The 18,815-nt window shown below is 35.9% G+C and overlaps 1 protein-coding gene across 1 annotated transcript in view; it reads right to left on the reverse strand.

The window, feature by feature from the left end:
* tbc1d16 (TBC1 domain family, member 16) overlaps positions 1-18,815 on the reverse strand; it is a 34,309-nt gene that overhangs the window by 3,366 nt on the left and 12,128 nt on the right. The window contains exons 4-10 of the mRNA XM_079818827.1: positions 11,900-12,088; positions 11,163-11,310; positions 9,263-9,427; positions 8,903-9,051; positions 1,673-1,807; positions 736-922; positions 126-305 (exon numbers count right to left, since the gene is read on the reverse strand). Coding sequence (XP_079674953.1) covers positions 126-305; positions 736-922; positions 1,673-1,807; positions 8,903-9,051; positions 9,263-9,427; positions 11,163-11,310; positions 11,900-12,088 — 1,153 coding nt within the window. The remainder of the gene's footprint in view (positions 1-125; positions 306-735; positions 923-1,672; positions 1,808-8,902; positions 9,052-9,262; positions 9,428-11,162; positions 11,311-11,899; positions 12,089-18,815) is intronic.

The following is an 18,815-nucleotide window of genomic DNA, read 5'->3' on the forward strand; positions in this document are numbered from 1 at the left end:
ACGTTATGTTCAGAGAGTAAGTTGCCTACTCACATACCCTGAAAGCTACCTTTAGGTTATCACTTAAAAATGACCCAGGTATGTTGCATAACCTGCTGTCTAGAAAACCCCCCAGTGTGCTGTACCTGATAGTGTGCCCAGCAGGCCTCCCACATGCGTAGGGCTTCGGCATCAGGGAACTCGCGTTTGAAACACAGAAGAACCCAACGGTGGCAAAACAGCAATTGAAGCCCATCCTCACCCAACCGGGTCAGATGCTGGTGGAAGCGAGGCAGCATCAACCGCAAGAGCTCCCTTAGGTACATCTGGACACACATACACAGACTGTCATGCAAAAAACACACTTACTTTTGAGCTTGATTCGGGTAAACGCGTTAAGGCGGAACTTTTTCAGTAGCTCTTTTGTGTTATATCTTCTTTCATTGCCACTCAAATTTTTTAATTGCTTGTGCAGCACTCCAAACCACTAAAACTGAACTGTAAACCAGCTAAAAATAACATAAAACCTCAAATACACCACTTAAACTTTTCTAGAATGTTCTACTGACCAATTAAAATCCAGAGAATATCTATATGATGTAATTTAACAATAGGAAATAACACGCAAATGTATTTTTTTGCTTAAAGTAAAAATTCACATAACCAGATCAACAATAACAATATTTACTCTTAATTCACAATAATATAAGAGAGAACATGTGACTAGGCAGTTGTACTGTATACAGAGATCCTCACCAGCTGCCTCTCCATATCCTCATCTCTTGGGGAACTGATGAAGATTGTGTTCTCCATGAGACCCACGAAGCACCAGAACGTGTCGCTCTCATCCTGGATCTCCGTCAGAAGAGGAGCCACCAGGTCTGACATGCCCTGACAGTAGCCCATGTCTGGGTTAAACACAGCGTAGTTCAACAGGATACGTCTAGGGAGAGAGGTAGAAGAATCTAACTTCAGTAAACCTTATTTAAATAAATAATCAGGTAAAACTTTTTGGTGGATCAATTATTATATATTATTAATGAAATGCCACAGATTTATTACATAGTACACTCAAATAGCCATAACCAAACAAGAAAATAGTGATCTAATTTATAGACATAATGACTTCAAATGGTATTCGGACACTTAATAATAATCATATGAAGTTATCTAATTATCTTAAAGTCATTTTACAACAATTCAATAATATATGAAACATTTTATAATAAGTCTATAATATAATATAATGAAAACATAGCGATTTTTTGCCATAGTGTTTTAGACAAACACATTTTTTAGCAACAATAATTTCAAATTAGCTGCATCAATATGTAAAAGGTAATACTTTACAATAAGGTCCCATTAGTTATGGCTAGTTATGCATTAACTAACATTAAGTGACATGGAGCAATACACTTGTTGCAGTATTTATCAATCTTTGTTACTGTTCATTTTTAGTTCATGGTCCATTAAATAATATTAACAGGTGCAACTTTTGATTTTTAAGATTGTATTAGTAAATGTTGAAATTAACATTCACTAAGATTAATGCTTTAGAAGTATTTTTCAAGGTTAGTTAATCAAGACTAATGTAGTTAACTAATGTTAACATATGGAAGCTTACTGTAAAGTGTTACCATGTAAACAAATACTTCTTTGGGAAGACGGATTCGTGGATTAGTGGTTCTCTAACCTCATGATTTCTACATTGGGGTTGTTCTCTCCTCTGAAGAACATGTTGCTTCGGTCAGTTCTGACAACATCCTTATCAACCGTGAACTGGACCTTCCTCCAGAACTCACTGTGCTCCTCTGGACTCATGGACAGCCTGTACAGAGAAACAGAAAAAAAGATGAAAAGTGAAGAAAAAAAAGATCAAAACAGAATATATAAAAATAAAATAAGCAATAAAACAAGAAAAAAGGAAAAGAGAACATGTAAGAAGACTAAATAAAAATGAAGGGAAAAAGACCAGAGAAAAAGGGGGTAAAAGAACAGGACAGAACATCAAGCACCGTGTCTGACGTGAAAACATTCCCGTCCTGAAACATTACGGTCCCTCTGGCTATAGACATTCTCATAACAAGCAGGTGGGATTTCATTAACACTGTTTGTTTTGCTGGAATTGATGCCAGACCTGATGCAACTTCGTGTAAGTGTTTCGAGACCTGTGTTTGTGTGAACTATTCCCACATCGCTCTCCGACTCCCCTCTGGCCTCTGGAGGTTTAGAGCGCTCACTGCTCAGCAACACCCTTCACACGCACACACACACACAGGGTTTTCATGTTTTATGGGGACTTTCCATTGACGATGATTTTTATACTGTATAAACTGTATGTTCTATCCCCTAAACCCAAACCAAATCACAGAAAACTTTCTGCATTTTAACATAAAAAAAAAAAAAAAAACTGTTATTTATAAGCTGTTTTCCCCAAGGGGACTAAAAAAATGTCCCACAAGGTCAAAAATTACTACATAGGGAAATGAAAACATAGGGTTTACCAGGGCCACACACACACGCATGTTTACTTAGCTATTTAAATGGGGACATTGCATAGAATTCTTGGGTTTTTATACAGATAATTGTATAACCTAACCCACGCCCTAAACCTACCCATCATAGAAAATGTTCAGCGTTTTTTGTAATCTTAAAAATAATCTTTAATTACTTTATTTGTATACCAGCTGTACAAATGAGGATGTCCCCAAAGGGATGTTTTTGGAGATTTTGCTCACTTCTGGGTACAAATTTGTTTCCAAAATATGGTTAAGTAGGTACGCGCACGCGGACGCACACACACACACACACACACACACACTAAGAGTGTTAACATTATTACATTAATTCCTGCACTCAATGCTTCAATAAGGACACTGAAATACTTTTACAATATTACATATTTTTACTTTATAATTATTCCCACATCTTTTTGTTACATAAATATTTCAACATTTATTTGATGTTTTACACTATTTAAATAATTTTCAAATGATTTAAATCATTTTAATTTCTTAACTGTATTAGAATTCATCATTGCGAATGACTGACAGCAAGAAATATAAAATGTATTTCATTTTATTTTTAGTGATTTAGAGATGTATTTTTCAAATTTTCATTTTGAAATGAGTCTAATAATAAAAGTGCTCATATGTATCATATGTATATACTGTAGCAGTGCTAGAAATAAAGAAGGAAAATGTGCTCAAATCTGAAACACAAGTACAGTGTTAAGTGCTCTATCAATGGCATGGCAATGGTTTAATTGATTGAGTTAATTATTTCCACTGAAACACATTAAGCCAAAGAGTGCATACATCTGCACACAATTATTGATTGGTTATGGCTTGGTTGACATCACAGCTGTCAGAAAGTCCTTCAGAGACTCAGAGAAAAACTTGAGGTTTAAAAAAAGACATTAAGACCATGTAAGTAATAACCAACCACTGTCAAATTATGTAATAAATGTAGCTGTTCATCGCTTCCTATATTTAAGTTGGAAAACAGGACATATGTTGCCAGAACATATGTTGAGCAATTCTGGTTATTAAAATAATAAAAGTGACTATTTGCGGCCAAATAATGCTGAAACTTTTTCATCAGATTGCAGCAGAGATACGACTGAGAACAAAAACAAGTGGTTCGAGTGGTTTACTAAAGCCACAATGATTCTGAGGCTCTGAATGATTCACCAACCACAAACCCAAACACAATCTAGCTAACTAGAAAAGCTTCAGCATTAGCTGGCCTGATGCGTCACAACAGCTCAGTTTACATAGAAAGTCTCCAGACTCTAGGAATATCACATTTTGTAAGCAACAGGTTATGTCAGCCAGCCAATTCAAACAAAAGAGAGCATTCGGAGCAATCTAACAACTGGGTGTAGCATTGTATTTTTAACATTGCATAAGTCATCCAAAGTCAGAGGGGAGACAACTAGCAACTATAAGTCCCCAATCCTTCATAAACCGGTAAACAAGTCGGTGAAGTGTACAAGAATGAGGTTTTACACCACATGCAGTTTATAGGGTTTGAACAGAATTATATAGCAGTTAAATTACATTTTAAGCTTGCCAATTAAATTGTTGATGAAAACGTTTGTTAGCAAACAGAAATATGATGATGACAATGAAACTGTTTTAAACGTATAATATGACTATACAAAAATCATCTCAAAATCATGGTGATGGAAAAAATATGAGATGGGAGGACAATATATACTTCAGTGCTTTTGCGTTCACTTGCAAAACTTTTGCATTCCCGCGAAAAACTTCAATGCAAAACATTTGCAAGAGAACGCAAAAGCATTGACATATTTTTTCTCCCTTCTCATTTTTGTAATCACATATTTTATCACCATATCCCTTCAGGGGCTCCGTAAAAACAATCTACAACATAATTTATTCAAAAATAAGTTTTGGACAGTTATATTAAAATTGCATTTTGCACCCCAAAAAATTATGCAGCAATTACTTGTATTTATTTTTGATAATATGTGCAGAATGAAGTGGATTAATATGACATGGGGCAAGATTCACTGATATAACATGGAAAAAAAACGGAAACACACATATTGATAAAATATATAGTTTGAACATTATATCCAGTTGTTGCATTGGATAAAATTATCTGCAAAATACATACATTTAAAAGTAAAACAGATGTACAATACATAAGAATATGACTAAAATAAAAAGTAAAATGGTTAAAACTGTCTTTCCACATTATATTTGATGAATATAAAAAAAAGTTAAACTGGGAAAGAACTGGCTTCTAGATCAGCACGAAAATAGGTTCAATGGGGTTTAAATATAGATCCCAAGGGTTCTTGACTCAGATTTTTATTTTTCGCCGCTAGAGGTCGCTTATTCAAAATAAAGGCGTAGCTTGATGACGGCTTGATTTTGCGGAGCTTTTACTATGCCGCAGACAAACGATTCCGCTCATGCGTATGTGGGGTAATGCAGCGCCGTTTTATCATATTACATACATTTGAGTGTGTTGAAAGTTATGTTGTAATGCATTAGCTGTAATGCTGACACTTGTGGCACACTGCAGTAAGCTAGATCGATATTAGGCATGGGAAAACATGCTCGCGGTAAATCAAGAAAACCAGATTTAAACAATAAGACTAACAGTGTTGAGCTATATAACAATGTTTAGTTTTCTGCTGATGAATATATCCAAACAGTTGTTCCCTTGTCTAATAAAACATAATATATTAAAGCGTTTTTGGTGATTCCATGGTTTCTACAAAATAAAAACTGGAAATCGAGGGTAAGTTATGATGTCATTGATAGGTGACGCACAGACACGGTCTGTGTTGTGTCCTGGTTAAAATAGCGGAATTCTCTGGATTTAAACATTCTTGGAAACATTTGGGATAATGCAAGTACACAAGTCAACAAAATATATAACATTGTTCTAATGGTTTTTGGATATTTTAATCCAAAAATCTTACATATTGTGCCTTTAAAGTACCCTTTAAGGTCAAAAAGATTCTATATAAGGAGAAATGTCTTAGATGATTGCATAAAACTTTCATGTTTAGTGGGTTATTAAGTATGTTTACAAGCTGCTTAATTCATAAATCTAAATTCTAAAACGAAATCCAGAAAATGATCCCATGATGGTTCTATATATATGAAGCACATAACACTGCATAGTCTTCACTGTATAAAATAAACAGAGATTAATCCTTATTAAAGATTTTTTTTTTGTCTTTTGTTGTTTGATAGCAGCAGGATTTTAGGCTTCTGTCATTTTAAGATTGGATGCACAGATCCAATGTAATGATAGACGTGTTATCTTTCTCAACTGTTTACGTTCCCTTAAGACAGGGGTGTCCAAAGTCCGGCCCGCGGGCCAAATGCGGCCCGGGGATGAATTTCAAATGGCCCGCAGTGTGTCTATTAAAATGTATTATATGTGGCCCGCCACGGATCATTTACAAATCATGCAGTTTCACGATGTCACCGCAAGGTGGCAGTACTAGACTTTAGGCCAGGGAAACAGCGCCCAAAGCGGAACGAAACAGCGCTGCTTGTGCTCTGCGCAACTCGCGAGCTCTGACTCTGAACAAATGTGTTTACCTGCTGAGTGTCTCGATCACATGACCACTAAACAGCCCGTGAGAAGTGTTCGAGTTCAGCACAGAGGTCTCCGGTACGAGCTGAGAATCTCTCGGTGATTTGATTTAATTTAAATCCAGTTAAACAGTGCTGACTTAATCAACAACACTAACGTGCAAATCAGCTGAGCCGATTCAAAATCATTTTCAAACAACAATTCGCATTTCGAATTTATTATGGATTTACTGTGGTAACACCTGTAACCGTGGTAATTTGTCAGAAATGTAGGTTAATATCTAATTTTATTTAATTTGCAATGTAGACATGTATTAAATGAGTAATAAAGGCCAAATTAATGACAATTTTTTGTCATAAACTTGCAGTTTTGTGCATTTGTATTTATATGTCTATAGACTAAATACCATTCTAGATATAGAAATTTAATTGAAGTGAGATTTTGTTTAAAACAAGCAAATATATCTGCCAATGGGGTAAGAAAAATAATGTTTCTGTTTGAAATCTTTAAGGAAGATTTTGGAAGATTATTTTTCTAATCTATTGGCAGATAATTTAGTTTGTTTCAAGAAAAAACTCAATTCATTTTTATTTTTTCCCCCAGGAATCAAGAAAAAATATGTAATTTTCCTTCTTGAAAAAAGCATCTTGATTTAAGAATTTTTTTATATTTGGACTGGAAAAAAGACAGAAATACCAAGAAAAGCATGTTTTGTAGAGTGGTTTTACCTGTGGTGATCTAAATAGAGCACTTATTAAATTTAAATAAGAATAGAGTTCTAACTCCGTAATAATTTTAAAATTTCACCCATTAAAACCTTTTGGTTGATGAAAGTTTTAAAGACATTGTTAAATATCTATACATTTCCTGTGTCTTATCTCAAGCTACTCTACTGTCAGCGCAAGCTTTTGTCAAATATATTATATATATATATATATATATATATATATATATATATATATATATATATATATATATATAAATATAAATAGAAAAGGGACCGGCCCCCGGGTATGTCCACAACATCGAATCCGGCCCCCTTTTAAAAAAAGTTTGGACACCCCTGCCTTAAGACATAACTGACTGTGTTTACCAGAGATGGGCATTTTTTGGCAAAATTTTGTATGAATATGTACATTCAAGCGCAAGCAGACATTAACTCTTTCCCCACCAGTGTCTTTGTAAAAAGTTGCCAGTCACTGCCAGAATTTTTTATAATTTTTACAAAAGTTGAATGGCCCCAGAATATTTTGTTGAATGAATATCTGAACATGCAATATTTCAAAAGAAAGAGTTACATTGAGCTTAATTCTGTATTTGTGCGCTGTCTGAGACGTGGGTTTTCTGGGCATGCACTTTGGATGTTTACACACAGAAAACCTCCCACACCACGTGCGAGTAACAATGTAACGAGGAGCGATGCTTGCATATTTAAATTATTTAAAGCTATGGTCTACGATTTCAAAGATTGTTCATTATTAATAACCTCGTTTAGATGCTGGTTATGGTTCTACAGTACAATCCTAACAATATGAAGAGAAAAAAGAATGAAAAAAATCCATTCACTCTATTGGGTGTACACCCGCAGAGAAATTGACCAATGTAAGCTGTCCGGCCGGACAGCTTACATTGGTTAACTGCTCTCATCCAATCCCTGCTCCACTCGCGTCTCCACCCACCGCACCCCACCCCGCCCCCTCCTGCGACATGAAATTTTGCGGGCAAGTAGGCAGCATCAACTCAGCAATGGAGAAAAACCAACAAACAGACATCAGAAAGCGGCCCCTGCTCGCCCCAACAATCAAGGTTGGAAGAAAGAGAAAGTCAATTGAGGAAAGAGCAGAGATTTTAAAAAAAAAGTGAAGAACGCCGGACTCAAAGCCGAATCAATATAGGGTCCACCATTGCCCGTTTGAGGAAGCTTCAGAGAAACCTTGGACTTAAAACCGACGCTGACTTTTTGTTGAGCAGGTATGCATTTATTTATACTTTTATGGTGTGGTGTATTACATAAATAGCTTTTTATCAGTCTGACAACATGATCATGCTGCCGGTCGGCATTGGAATGTTAGCCGTTTAGCATCGCCTATCACGGGTCAAAGTAATTATATTTCTTGAAGTGCTTGACTGTTTCAATAGTCCTAACGTTAGCGGTTTTCTGTTCGAGCCGATAGAACATTGCATGTGTTGCTAATCTTGCGTGGGCGTGAACTCAAACGTGTGCCTCTGAGCTATTTTGTTACGACAATGGTGACATTGAATTGTTGATGAAGCAACTAAGTTCAAGTGTCGAAAGTCAACTTTACATATGATGTGTCATTAGCGCGGTCATTAGATTGAAGCGACTAAGCACATGGTACATCTCTGTTCCGATGTTTACTCCTGCTTGACTGAGTGACGTTGTTGTTGGAGTGACGCACAGAGGGGAGGGGTGTGCGTGTGGAGGGGCGGGATGAGTTTTTTAAAAATTCAGGCTTTCTCGACTGATTTTCAACATCGTAGACTACAGCTTTAAATTGGCAAGGCTTAAACTTTTGTGACGATGCAGCACTGGACCCTTAACTGTCCCAAGCATCGTTCATGCTTGTTTATGTTCATGTTCTCACAACATTGCATTGCTAGAATTCATTAAAACTTTACCGGTCAACTGGTGATTGATAATGTTTTATATACTCGACAATGCCAATTCTCCGCCCCCCAGCTCAGATCAAGACCAGCTGACCTGGAACCACCTTTTCTGCAGGGGAAGTGCACTGAACGGTTCGAGAATGGACGCAGGAACCGTGGTGGTGGAAAACAGAACTCTTTATTCTAAGAGTGTAGTCTAACCACTAACCTCCTCTGCTGGATCTCCTGGTACTCCACACGCTTCTGTAGTCTCCAGGCTTCACGCTCCTCAGAAGTGGAGTCGCAGCTGTAGTAGTGCAGCAGGAAGGGCCACACTTCACCACGGATGGACGGATCGATGCCCCCAAAGAAGATCGCCTGATAAAACAAAGACACTGGGTCACTTGAAACGCCTGTCAGAATGAATCACATCACAACGGAACCTCTAAACATGATCCACATTTCTCATATGCACAAATATTGCTACAATAAGAGCCACAATGCCATTCCAATTTAACGCAGCTGAATAGAGCAACTTAGACAAGTAATGTTGATGGGTATTTTACTGACAGCTGTCAGTCAGTCTGACCTTCCTGAGCTTGTACTCCTCCACCACCTGTCCACTGTTGTTTAGATGCCGGAGCCAGGAACTGACATCCAGGCGGCGATACAGACGCTCCTCTGGGTGCATCTCGGCAGACGGTAACGTGGGTCTACGGATAGAAAACTGCATGCACGACTTCTCATCCGACACCTGGAGCAGGAAGAGGTTGAAAAGGAGAGGAAATGCATGAACAATAACATCTATAGAATTAATACACTCATGGACATATTCCACACTAAGGGCCAGATTTACTAACTAACAGCTTGCCCAAACGCAAACCCTCTTTTGATGTTAAAAAACTACTGTTAGTATTTACAGTAACACTTTATTTTACAGTGTCCTTGTTACATACGTTACATGTACTTACTATAGTAATAACAGTACTAGTACTTCGTACTTAAATATATAATTACACTGTAACAATGACATCATAAAATAAATACTTTTTTTTTTTTACTAAAGACACATACTGAATAATTAGTGCTGAAAGGCATGGACGGGGTTATTTATGTGGCTGACCTTATTGCATGAATTTATAGGAGTTTCCCTTACAGATGCTACATTTATGGGAGGAGAGTATTTATGTCACAATTCACCAGTGTGAGTGCCTGTGATCACCACCCGAGGGCACTCCAACCCGGACTGTTATTCCATCAAAGACTACATTACCCATAATCCTTTGCCCGGACTCATCATCACTCATTGTTTGCACCTGTGTCTCATTACCTCATTACCCCATTACCCCAGCCTATATAAACCATGTTCACTCTATCATTCACTGCGAAGTCTTGTTTTGTGTAACATTGCATTTCTGAGCGTTTTCCCTTGTTTCAAGTCTCTTGGTCTTGGATTACCCTTTTGCCTGTCTCCCCTGTTTTGTTTGCCTGATTGGACTGATTACCTGTTATGACCTCTTGCCTGTTTTTGACTACGTTTGTGGATTATTCCTTTAATAAAGCTGCGTTTGGATCCTCAACCTGTTAAGTCTCGGAGCAGTATGTTACAATTTAAATGAATCATGCAAGGTGATTTACTAAGGTTTGCGTTAATCAGTTTACTGGCATTATTTACAGGGCAAAAAAAAAAAAACGTCTTAAAGCAGACGCTAATTTGTGTTGCTATTGCTAGATTGTGTTGGTCATTATGTAAATGATCCGGCTGCGTCTGTGTTCTGTAATTTGCGCGTTGTCAGTACATCACGTGCAGAACTTTCCACTCCTATTTGCGTTTTTTTGGAATTTCGCGCTCACGCTAATTTGCCCTGTTAAGTAAATCCTGCCCTAAATGCGTTAAATTTAAGACAACATAAATTCAAAATGGAGTCCATTAACCTTCTGAATAAATATCCAAAGTCTTATTCACATTATCGAGAAAAAAAAGTTTTTCCATCAGTGAAAAGACATAACTAGGGTTGTGCATGCTTAATAATATGTAATATGCAAATACCGGTATTAATAATTATTAATATTAATTATGAATATAATATTAAGGAATAATATAGTGATCCCAGTATTTATGATGCAATATAACACCGACCTATAAAACCAATAAAAAAATATATTAAAAAATAAATAACATTATTTCCCGCCATTCGTGAATGGGTGTAGTTTTTCTTTACTTTCTTCTTATTTAACTCTATTTTTTTTTTTTAACCCAATGACTGTCAAGAAACACTACAGTAGATTTTTTTCAGCAAGGACTCAAGAATTAAATTGATCAAAAGTGGCTGTAGAGACTTTTACACAGATACAAAAAAAAAATCTATTTCAAATAAATAAATAAAATCAACCCAAATTATCAACCCCAAACTTTTAAACGTTACTGTATATGAGAGTGTGTGTTGTTCATATGATGTTTAAAACTGATTATGCATGTTTGTTCAGACCTGGTCTTTGAGCTGTGTCTCCCTGCAGCATTTCCACTGCTGAAACACCTCGGCCAGTTTATCCAGCCCCGCATGGTGGAAGTGAAGGATCTTGTACTGGCTCTCTCTGCTGGCGATGACCAGCTGCCCACAGGTACAGGCCTCATCGCTGAAACACACACATGAAAAACAATCACTCTCATCTGGCTGGTCTGGACACAAGACTACATCCTGGAGATCAAGGGAAAAATGAACAGTGATACGAGTTCACTAAAGGACCAGGATGTGCTGTTCCTGTGAGTTCCTTTATGATTATTTCTCTATTGTTTACACTTTTTTAAGTTGGCAATAACATTTGTTATATTGTATTTCCTTTTCATAAAAGGACTATTAATGCATATTTTCCACAAACCACAGAAACATTAGATTTTTATTCGCACCTCAGAAATATTTTAATATCTTGAACAAAATCAGCCTGAGGTTAAGGAATAATGATTTATAACTTGCAGCAATAGCTAACTAAATTCCCTAAAATGAGAACAGTAATATAAAACAAAGAGGTGAATTAAATATATGAGGTGTTTTATAATACAGACAGTCTTATGAAAAAGATTTAACACAATAGTCTGAAGTATAACAATAGCTAGAGACTATTACATTTGGTGATGTACATTTCAGAATGTACAAATAAATAGAAAAGATATTAAAAAGAAATGTAACTCATTTTCTCATAAGACGCTCGTAGGATCTTGTCTGACCTGAAGAAGAGACGCAGGGACCTCATGTGACCCAGGTCAACTCTGAACACCCCACACAGGTGCTCTAACGCCATGACTTTCTGCTGCTCCTCCCACCGAACTCCCTGTGATTGGCTGCTGTCAGAGGGGGCGTGGCTGTCCAGGCTGGAGGCGGAGCTTGTGGAGTGAGCCATGGGTTCATCGCACTCCCTGGAAATAATGATATTATAAATCTCTGTTAAAATTAATGAAATAAAAAGGAGACCGGTGATAAAATACTAATGGTCACACTGCCTGAGCACTTAATTTCTATTAATTCCTATTCAATTTGGAACAATGTATATTGTAAAAACGCTAAATAAATAAAGTCAAATTAAATGGAAGAAGGGTGGAGGGAGCAATTCTCAATTTTTTTTTGCAATTACGTAAAAAAAAAAAAAAAAAGCAACAAAAAACCCCACTTTTAACCCATTTAACTGAACATAAAACAATGAGAAAGAAAAATAAAGATCCATCAGGATCCATTAAAGAATTGGAGTCAACTTGACTGACAATTTGCTAAAACAAAACCTAAAACGATATTTGGCTAAGTTTAACATAAACATCAAACTATGACGCATAGATGTGCAGGTGATACCAAACAAAACATAATTTCAGATGAGAAATATGTACATTTTGATGAAAGACAAATGCTTTTTCCTTTCACTTTAAAAAAAAAAAATCAGGTCTCCAATTGAAAATTTTCTAGTGAGCGATCACATCTAAATTTTTCAGTTGGCCAAATTGAATTTCTTGAATTTTAATTGAATTAAATTGCATCAATTCACAGAAATTCAATTTGGCCAACTGAAAAATTTAGATGTGATCGCTCACAAGAAAATTTTCAATTGGAGACCTGAATTTTTTTTACAGTGTTGGAATAACAAAATTAATTAAAATATGAATTTAAGATGATTAATTATAACTCCATGTTGCAGCGATCCAAAGCCTTTTCGATGAGCTCCACATGACAGCTTAATTCAGCTGCTCTCTCTATTGTAAATCTGCAATTCAATTCATCCATTCTGCCGTTGTGTTTTCAGTGTGAAATTCAACGACAGCTGTAGGTATGGAATCGCGCGCACGTGTGTGTGTGTGAGCACACTAGAAGTAAAGAGGAATGAAAGGAATGCTGGGAGGTTATTGTGCTGGCAGGAGCCAAGCAGGGACGCAAATCAAGCAGCCTGGCAGCCAATTTCCCCTGACAGCCCTCTTCTCCCTCTCGCTGTGCGACTCTCTCTGTAACTGTCTCTCGACCTCTTGCTGTAGCCAGAGCTGTAACCTGAACCGTGGGACCTCTGCATCTCTCTCACACTCGTCTTTTTCTCTAACAGAGCACGTCTAACAGTCCAAACGCACCTCCAGACACGTCCCCTGTCACCGATCCACTCTGGGAGCCGAAGGTTTATGGGTCATGTGGTATTTGAGAGGTCTTTCAGAGTCCACATTACAGCAGGATCACACACGAGGCCATATGGCGAGCTGAGGCCGTGACAGATAGCACACGGTGCAAAGTTACATCTCATGTTCTTTACAGACCCTTGTTTTCTACTCTGTGAGCCTTACAGTGGCTTTACAAAACAGGAGAAAATAAGGTGGCTAAACTGAACTAACCAACTACATGGACAGGGCTAATGGACAGTTAGTTGGCTTACTTGATTGATTAGAAGGATAGATGTATATACATATACCATTATATATATATATATATATATATATATATATATATATATATATATATATATATATATATATGTATGTATGTATATGTTACTAAGAAACAGGAGAAAATAAGGTGACTAAACTAAACTAATCTAAACTAAACTAAACTAAGTTAGTTGGTTGGTTGGTTGATTAGTTAGTTAGGAGGATAGATGGATGTATCCAATATAGATATTAGTAAGCAGCAGGAGAAACAAGAAAAAATAAGGTAATTAAACTGAACCAACAAACTAGATGGACAGATAGAAATTAGTTGGTTGAATGGTTAGATAGATGGGTAGATGGATGTATACCATATAGATAGCAGACAACGGGAGAAATAGGGAAAAAAGGTAATTAAACTAAACTAACCAACTAGGACAGATAGAAATCAGATGGTTGAATTGTTACTAATAGTTGGGTAGATAGATAACCACATCAATGGTAATTAAGAACAGGATAAAGATGAAAAAAATAAAGTAACTAAACTGAGTTAACCAACTAGATGGAAATATAGAAGTTAGTTGACTAGTTGCTTAGTCAGTTGGATATATAGGCTCATAAATGTTGGTTATGAGCAAGAGAAACATGAGAAAATAAGGTAAACTAAACTGAGTTAACCAACTAGATGGAAATATAGAAGTTAGTTGACTAGTTGCTTAGTCAGGTGGATATATAGGCTCATAAATGTTGGTTATGAGCAAGAGAAACATGAGAAAACAAGGTAAACTAAACTAAACTAACCAACTAAATGGAAATATGGAAGTTGGTTGACTGGTTGGTTAGTCAGTTGGATAGATAGGCTCATAAATGTTGGTTATGAGCAAGAGAAACATGAGAAAACAAGGTAAACTAAACTAAACTAACCAACTAAATGGAAATATGGAAGTTGGTTGACTGGTTGGTTAGTCAGTTGGATAGATAGACTCATAAATGTTGGTTATGAGCAAGAGAAACATGAGAAAACAAGGTAAACTAAACTAAACTAACCAACTAAATGGAAATATGGAAGTTGGTTGACTGGTTGGTTAGTCAGGTGGATATATAGGCTCATAAATGTTGGTTATGAGCAAGAGAAACATGAGAAAAAAAGGTAAACTAAACTAAAATAACCAACTAAATGGAAATATGGAAGTTGGTTGACTGGTTGGTTAGTCAGTTGGATAGATAGACTCATAAATGTTGGTTATGAGCAAGAGAAACATGAGAAAACAAGGTAAACTAAACTAAACTAACCAACTAAATGGAAATATGGAAGTTGGTTGACTGGTTGGTTAGTCAGGTGGATATATAGGCTCATAAATGTTGGTTATGAGCAAGAGAAACATGAGGAAAAAAAGGTTAACTAAACTGAGTTAACCCACTAGATGGAAATATAGAAGTTAGTTGACTGGTTGCTTAGTCAGTTGGATATATAGGCTCATAAATGTTGGTTATGAGCAAGAGAAACATGAGAAAATAAGGTAAACTTAACTGAGTTAACCAACTAGATGGAAATATTGAAGTTAGTTGACTGGTTGCTTACTCAGTTGGATAGATAGGCTCATTAATGTTGGCTATGAGCAAGAGAAACATGAGAAAATAAGGTAAACTAAACTAAACTAACCAACTAGATGGAAATATAGAAGTTGGTTGACTGGTTGGTTAGTCAGTTGGATAGATAGGCCCATACATGTTGGTTATGAGCAAGAGAAACATGATAAAATATGGTAAACTAAACTAACCAACTAGATGGAAATATAGAAGTTAGTTGACTGGTTGGTTAGTTAGTTGGATAGATAGGCTCATAAATGTTGGTTGAGAAACATGAGAAAATAAGGTAAACTAAACTAACCAACTAGAATTTAGATGGTTGATTGATTAGTAAATGTTAGTAAGGAAAGTCACATAAATGTTAGTAAGGAAAGGAAGAAACAGGAGAAAATGAGGTAACCTAACTAAACCAAACTAACCAACTACATTTGTAGATATAAATAAGCTGATTGATATAGTTAGATGGATAGCCATATAGGTGTTAGTTAGGAACAGCGAGAAATAAGACAATGAGATAATTAAGTTAGTTGGTTGATTAGTTAGTAAGTTGGATAGATGAACAGATAATTAGGAACAGGAGGGAAATTATTAAGATATGATTAAGAGATAAGGTTTGTAATAATGGGAAACTCTGAGAATTTGTACTAGTGAGACTTCAGGGAAGTTTTTCCAGGGACTGAACTCCCACTGGGACAGGCACTATAGCCTATCCCTCAGGGCCTGTTTATTACATCATACTGAAACAAATGCCCCCAGAGCCAGCGTTGTCAAACACTGGTAACACATTACAATTACATCATCCTCACCAAAACATGACCTCAAAGTCCGCAACTGAATCTTGGTGTTTTGAGGACAGGATCTAGAATTTTTCTAGCTCTGCCATCCACATGAACTGATTTCACTTCCAGCTTTTCTGTCTCTCAAAAACTGGATTTTTCTAGCTCTAACAAAATTAAAGAGAGTCTGATGTACTATTTAGACACAGACATATTGTAAACAAAGCTACAAGGTCATTCAGAAATTACCATAGCATTGACAGACCCATGAGCACATTTACATATGGCCACCCATGTTTACAATGGAAATCTATTCAGCATTCAGCAACTTAGAAAAAACTACAAAGGTGAAGAATATAGAACAGATCCCAAAGATTTGAGCTGGCAGGGGCGTTCATGATTTCTTTAATCTTTAAATCCTATACTGAGCCAAACCATGACAAGGGAGAAAAAGAAAAACAACAGAGAAGGAGGGAAACAAAACGTCTAGTATGGAGTGAAACTCGCAAGTAAGAGCGAGAAAGAGAAGGAGGAAGAAAACTATACAGGCAGCTTAAAAGAGAAGCCAGAAAGAGGCAAATATAAACACGAAGGCTCCAAAGAGGAAGTGGAAGCCAGAAAATGAATGGCAAAAAAAACAGGTCAAAGAGAACGTTCTCCACCCAAAGGAACACAGAGGAATGAAGCAGTCCATCACAGTCTCAGTCAAACACAAACCACTTATATTTATGATCCGATGGGCAGCTCATGTCCTGGCCTCACCCCCGCAGCTCAGGCCAAATAACAAAGGGAGGAAATCATGCTGAAAGAGGGAATGTTAGATGAAGCAGCTGGGGGAGGGAATCTGTGGAATATCACAGACTGAGATCTCTCCCTGCCAACCTGCACTTCTGAAATGCTCTCTCTCATGCATATCGCCCTGTAATGTCTCCACCATGTGGTCACAGTGGAGCTTTACAAGTATAATATTCAGAGTGACAATATTAGAATTTTTTTTATTTATTTAAAGGGATAGTTCACAGCCAAAAATTACAATACTGTCATCACTCAATCACCCTCAATTTCTTTCAAACCTGTATGAGTATCTTTCTTCTGAACACAAAAGAAAATATTTGAAAGAATGTCATAAACCAGACAGCTGACAATACCCGTTGACTTCCATAGTAGAAAACAAAAATATTATGGAAGTCAACGGGTCTGGGGCCTATACCATGAAGCCGGTTTAGCTGGCTAGCCAGATATGTTTAAGCTTAGTTTGTGCCAATCCTGGGTTTAAGGTACCATTAAAGTGGTTTGGCTTTTAGCAGTGTTCATCTCCATAGTAACTTACGCTCCACGGCTAACCTGCTCCAGGGCAGGTTATGTTCTGGATAAGAGATCTCAAACTGAAATTGGACCAATCAGCTGAGAGCAAAGTGACACATATCTGATGCAGTAAAGTCACTCCCCTTTTTCTTCTCCAAATTAAAGGTCACTACATAGCAAATGGCTATTAAAGACTTAGGCCTCTGGCTTTTAACAATGCTTATTTATAATAATAATAATTTTGAATTATTTAAAAATAATTTATGTAATTATTATACCCTTAATCAATTACACATGTATAATTTTAGTAAATCAATCATTAATATGCATTTTGTTAATATTAAAATAAATAGCCTATATAAAGGTCATACAAATAAGCTTTAAATTCAATAACTAAATCTATAAAAAATTACATGTGAGCATAAATGTTCAATTCTCTCTATATATCAACTAAACTAACTTCATAACTTTTACTTACATTGATGTATAAGATTTTTCTTAAAGTTGTCCTCGACAGCTCTTTTCTTCTGTGTAAATTTGTTTCAATTCTTAATATTTTTCAATCATGTATATTCTGCAGAAGAGTGAAGTGAATCACACTGCTTCTCTCGCGAGAAGTGAATCTCAGTTTCACTGATCCACAGCGTGTGATTGGCTGTTCACTACTGATGTCACAGCTAAATTCCTAAACTCAGGATCAAAGCCTGAGTTGACAGAGAAAGTTGATGATCAGCATCATGGGACCAACAAAGCCTGAATAGATTGGTTTGGTTTTGTCAACTCAAAACTAATCCTGTAACCCTGAGTTTGTTAAACTACCATCATGGTACAGGCCCCTGGTTTCCAACATTCTTCAAAATATTTTTGTGTTTAACAGAAGAAAGAAAGGTTTGAAACAAATTGAGGGTGAGTAAGTGATGACAAGATTTACCAAAAAAGTAAAATGCTTCAGTAAAAAAACCTTATCAAAATACACTTTATAAGTATATTAAATAAAAAATGAAAATATAATGTAATTTTACTGTAATACTGTATTATGTAAAACATACACATTATAATTTAATGCACATGATTATACTTATATATTAAACAAGTTTTATATAAAGAATTTTACACTAAAATATAATATTTAAACATAATATACAGTAAAAAATTACATTTAAATATACATTTTTAAAAAAGTGCAAAGAAAGAATTATCTTATTATCTACGTTAATATTTTTTTAATAGCTATACACATGTAATTTTACCGAAATACTGTAAAATTTGCTTTCTGTTTTAAGTTAAACGTATACATTATCCTTTAATGCGTAAATATACTTATATATTATATTAAAGGTTTCTATAAAGAATTTTACACTAAAATATAATATTTAAATATAATATACAGTAAAAAAATAACATTATTTCATTAATAAAACCTTTTTAAAAAGTGAAAAGAATTGAAAGTGAAAGAATGATCTTATTATTTATGGTAAAAAACAGTGAACTGAACAGGATGCTTCCAGATTTCCTAGCATGATGCATAACATTTTTATTACATATTTTTCTACGTAATAGCTATGTTCATTTTTTTCAGTATT

Source organism: Gobio gobio (genome assembly GCF_949357685.1).
Source record: "Gobio gobio genome assembly, chromosome: 1".
Classification (NCBI taxonomy): domain Eukaryota; kingdom Metazoa; phylum Chordata; class Actinopteri; order Cypriniformes; family Gobionidae; genus Gobio; species Gobio gobio.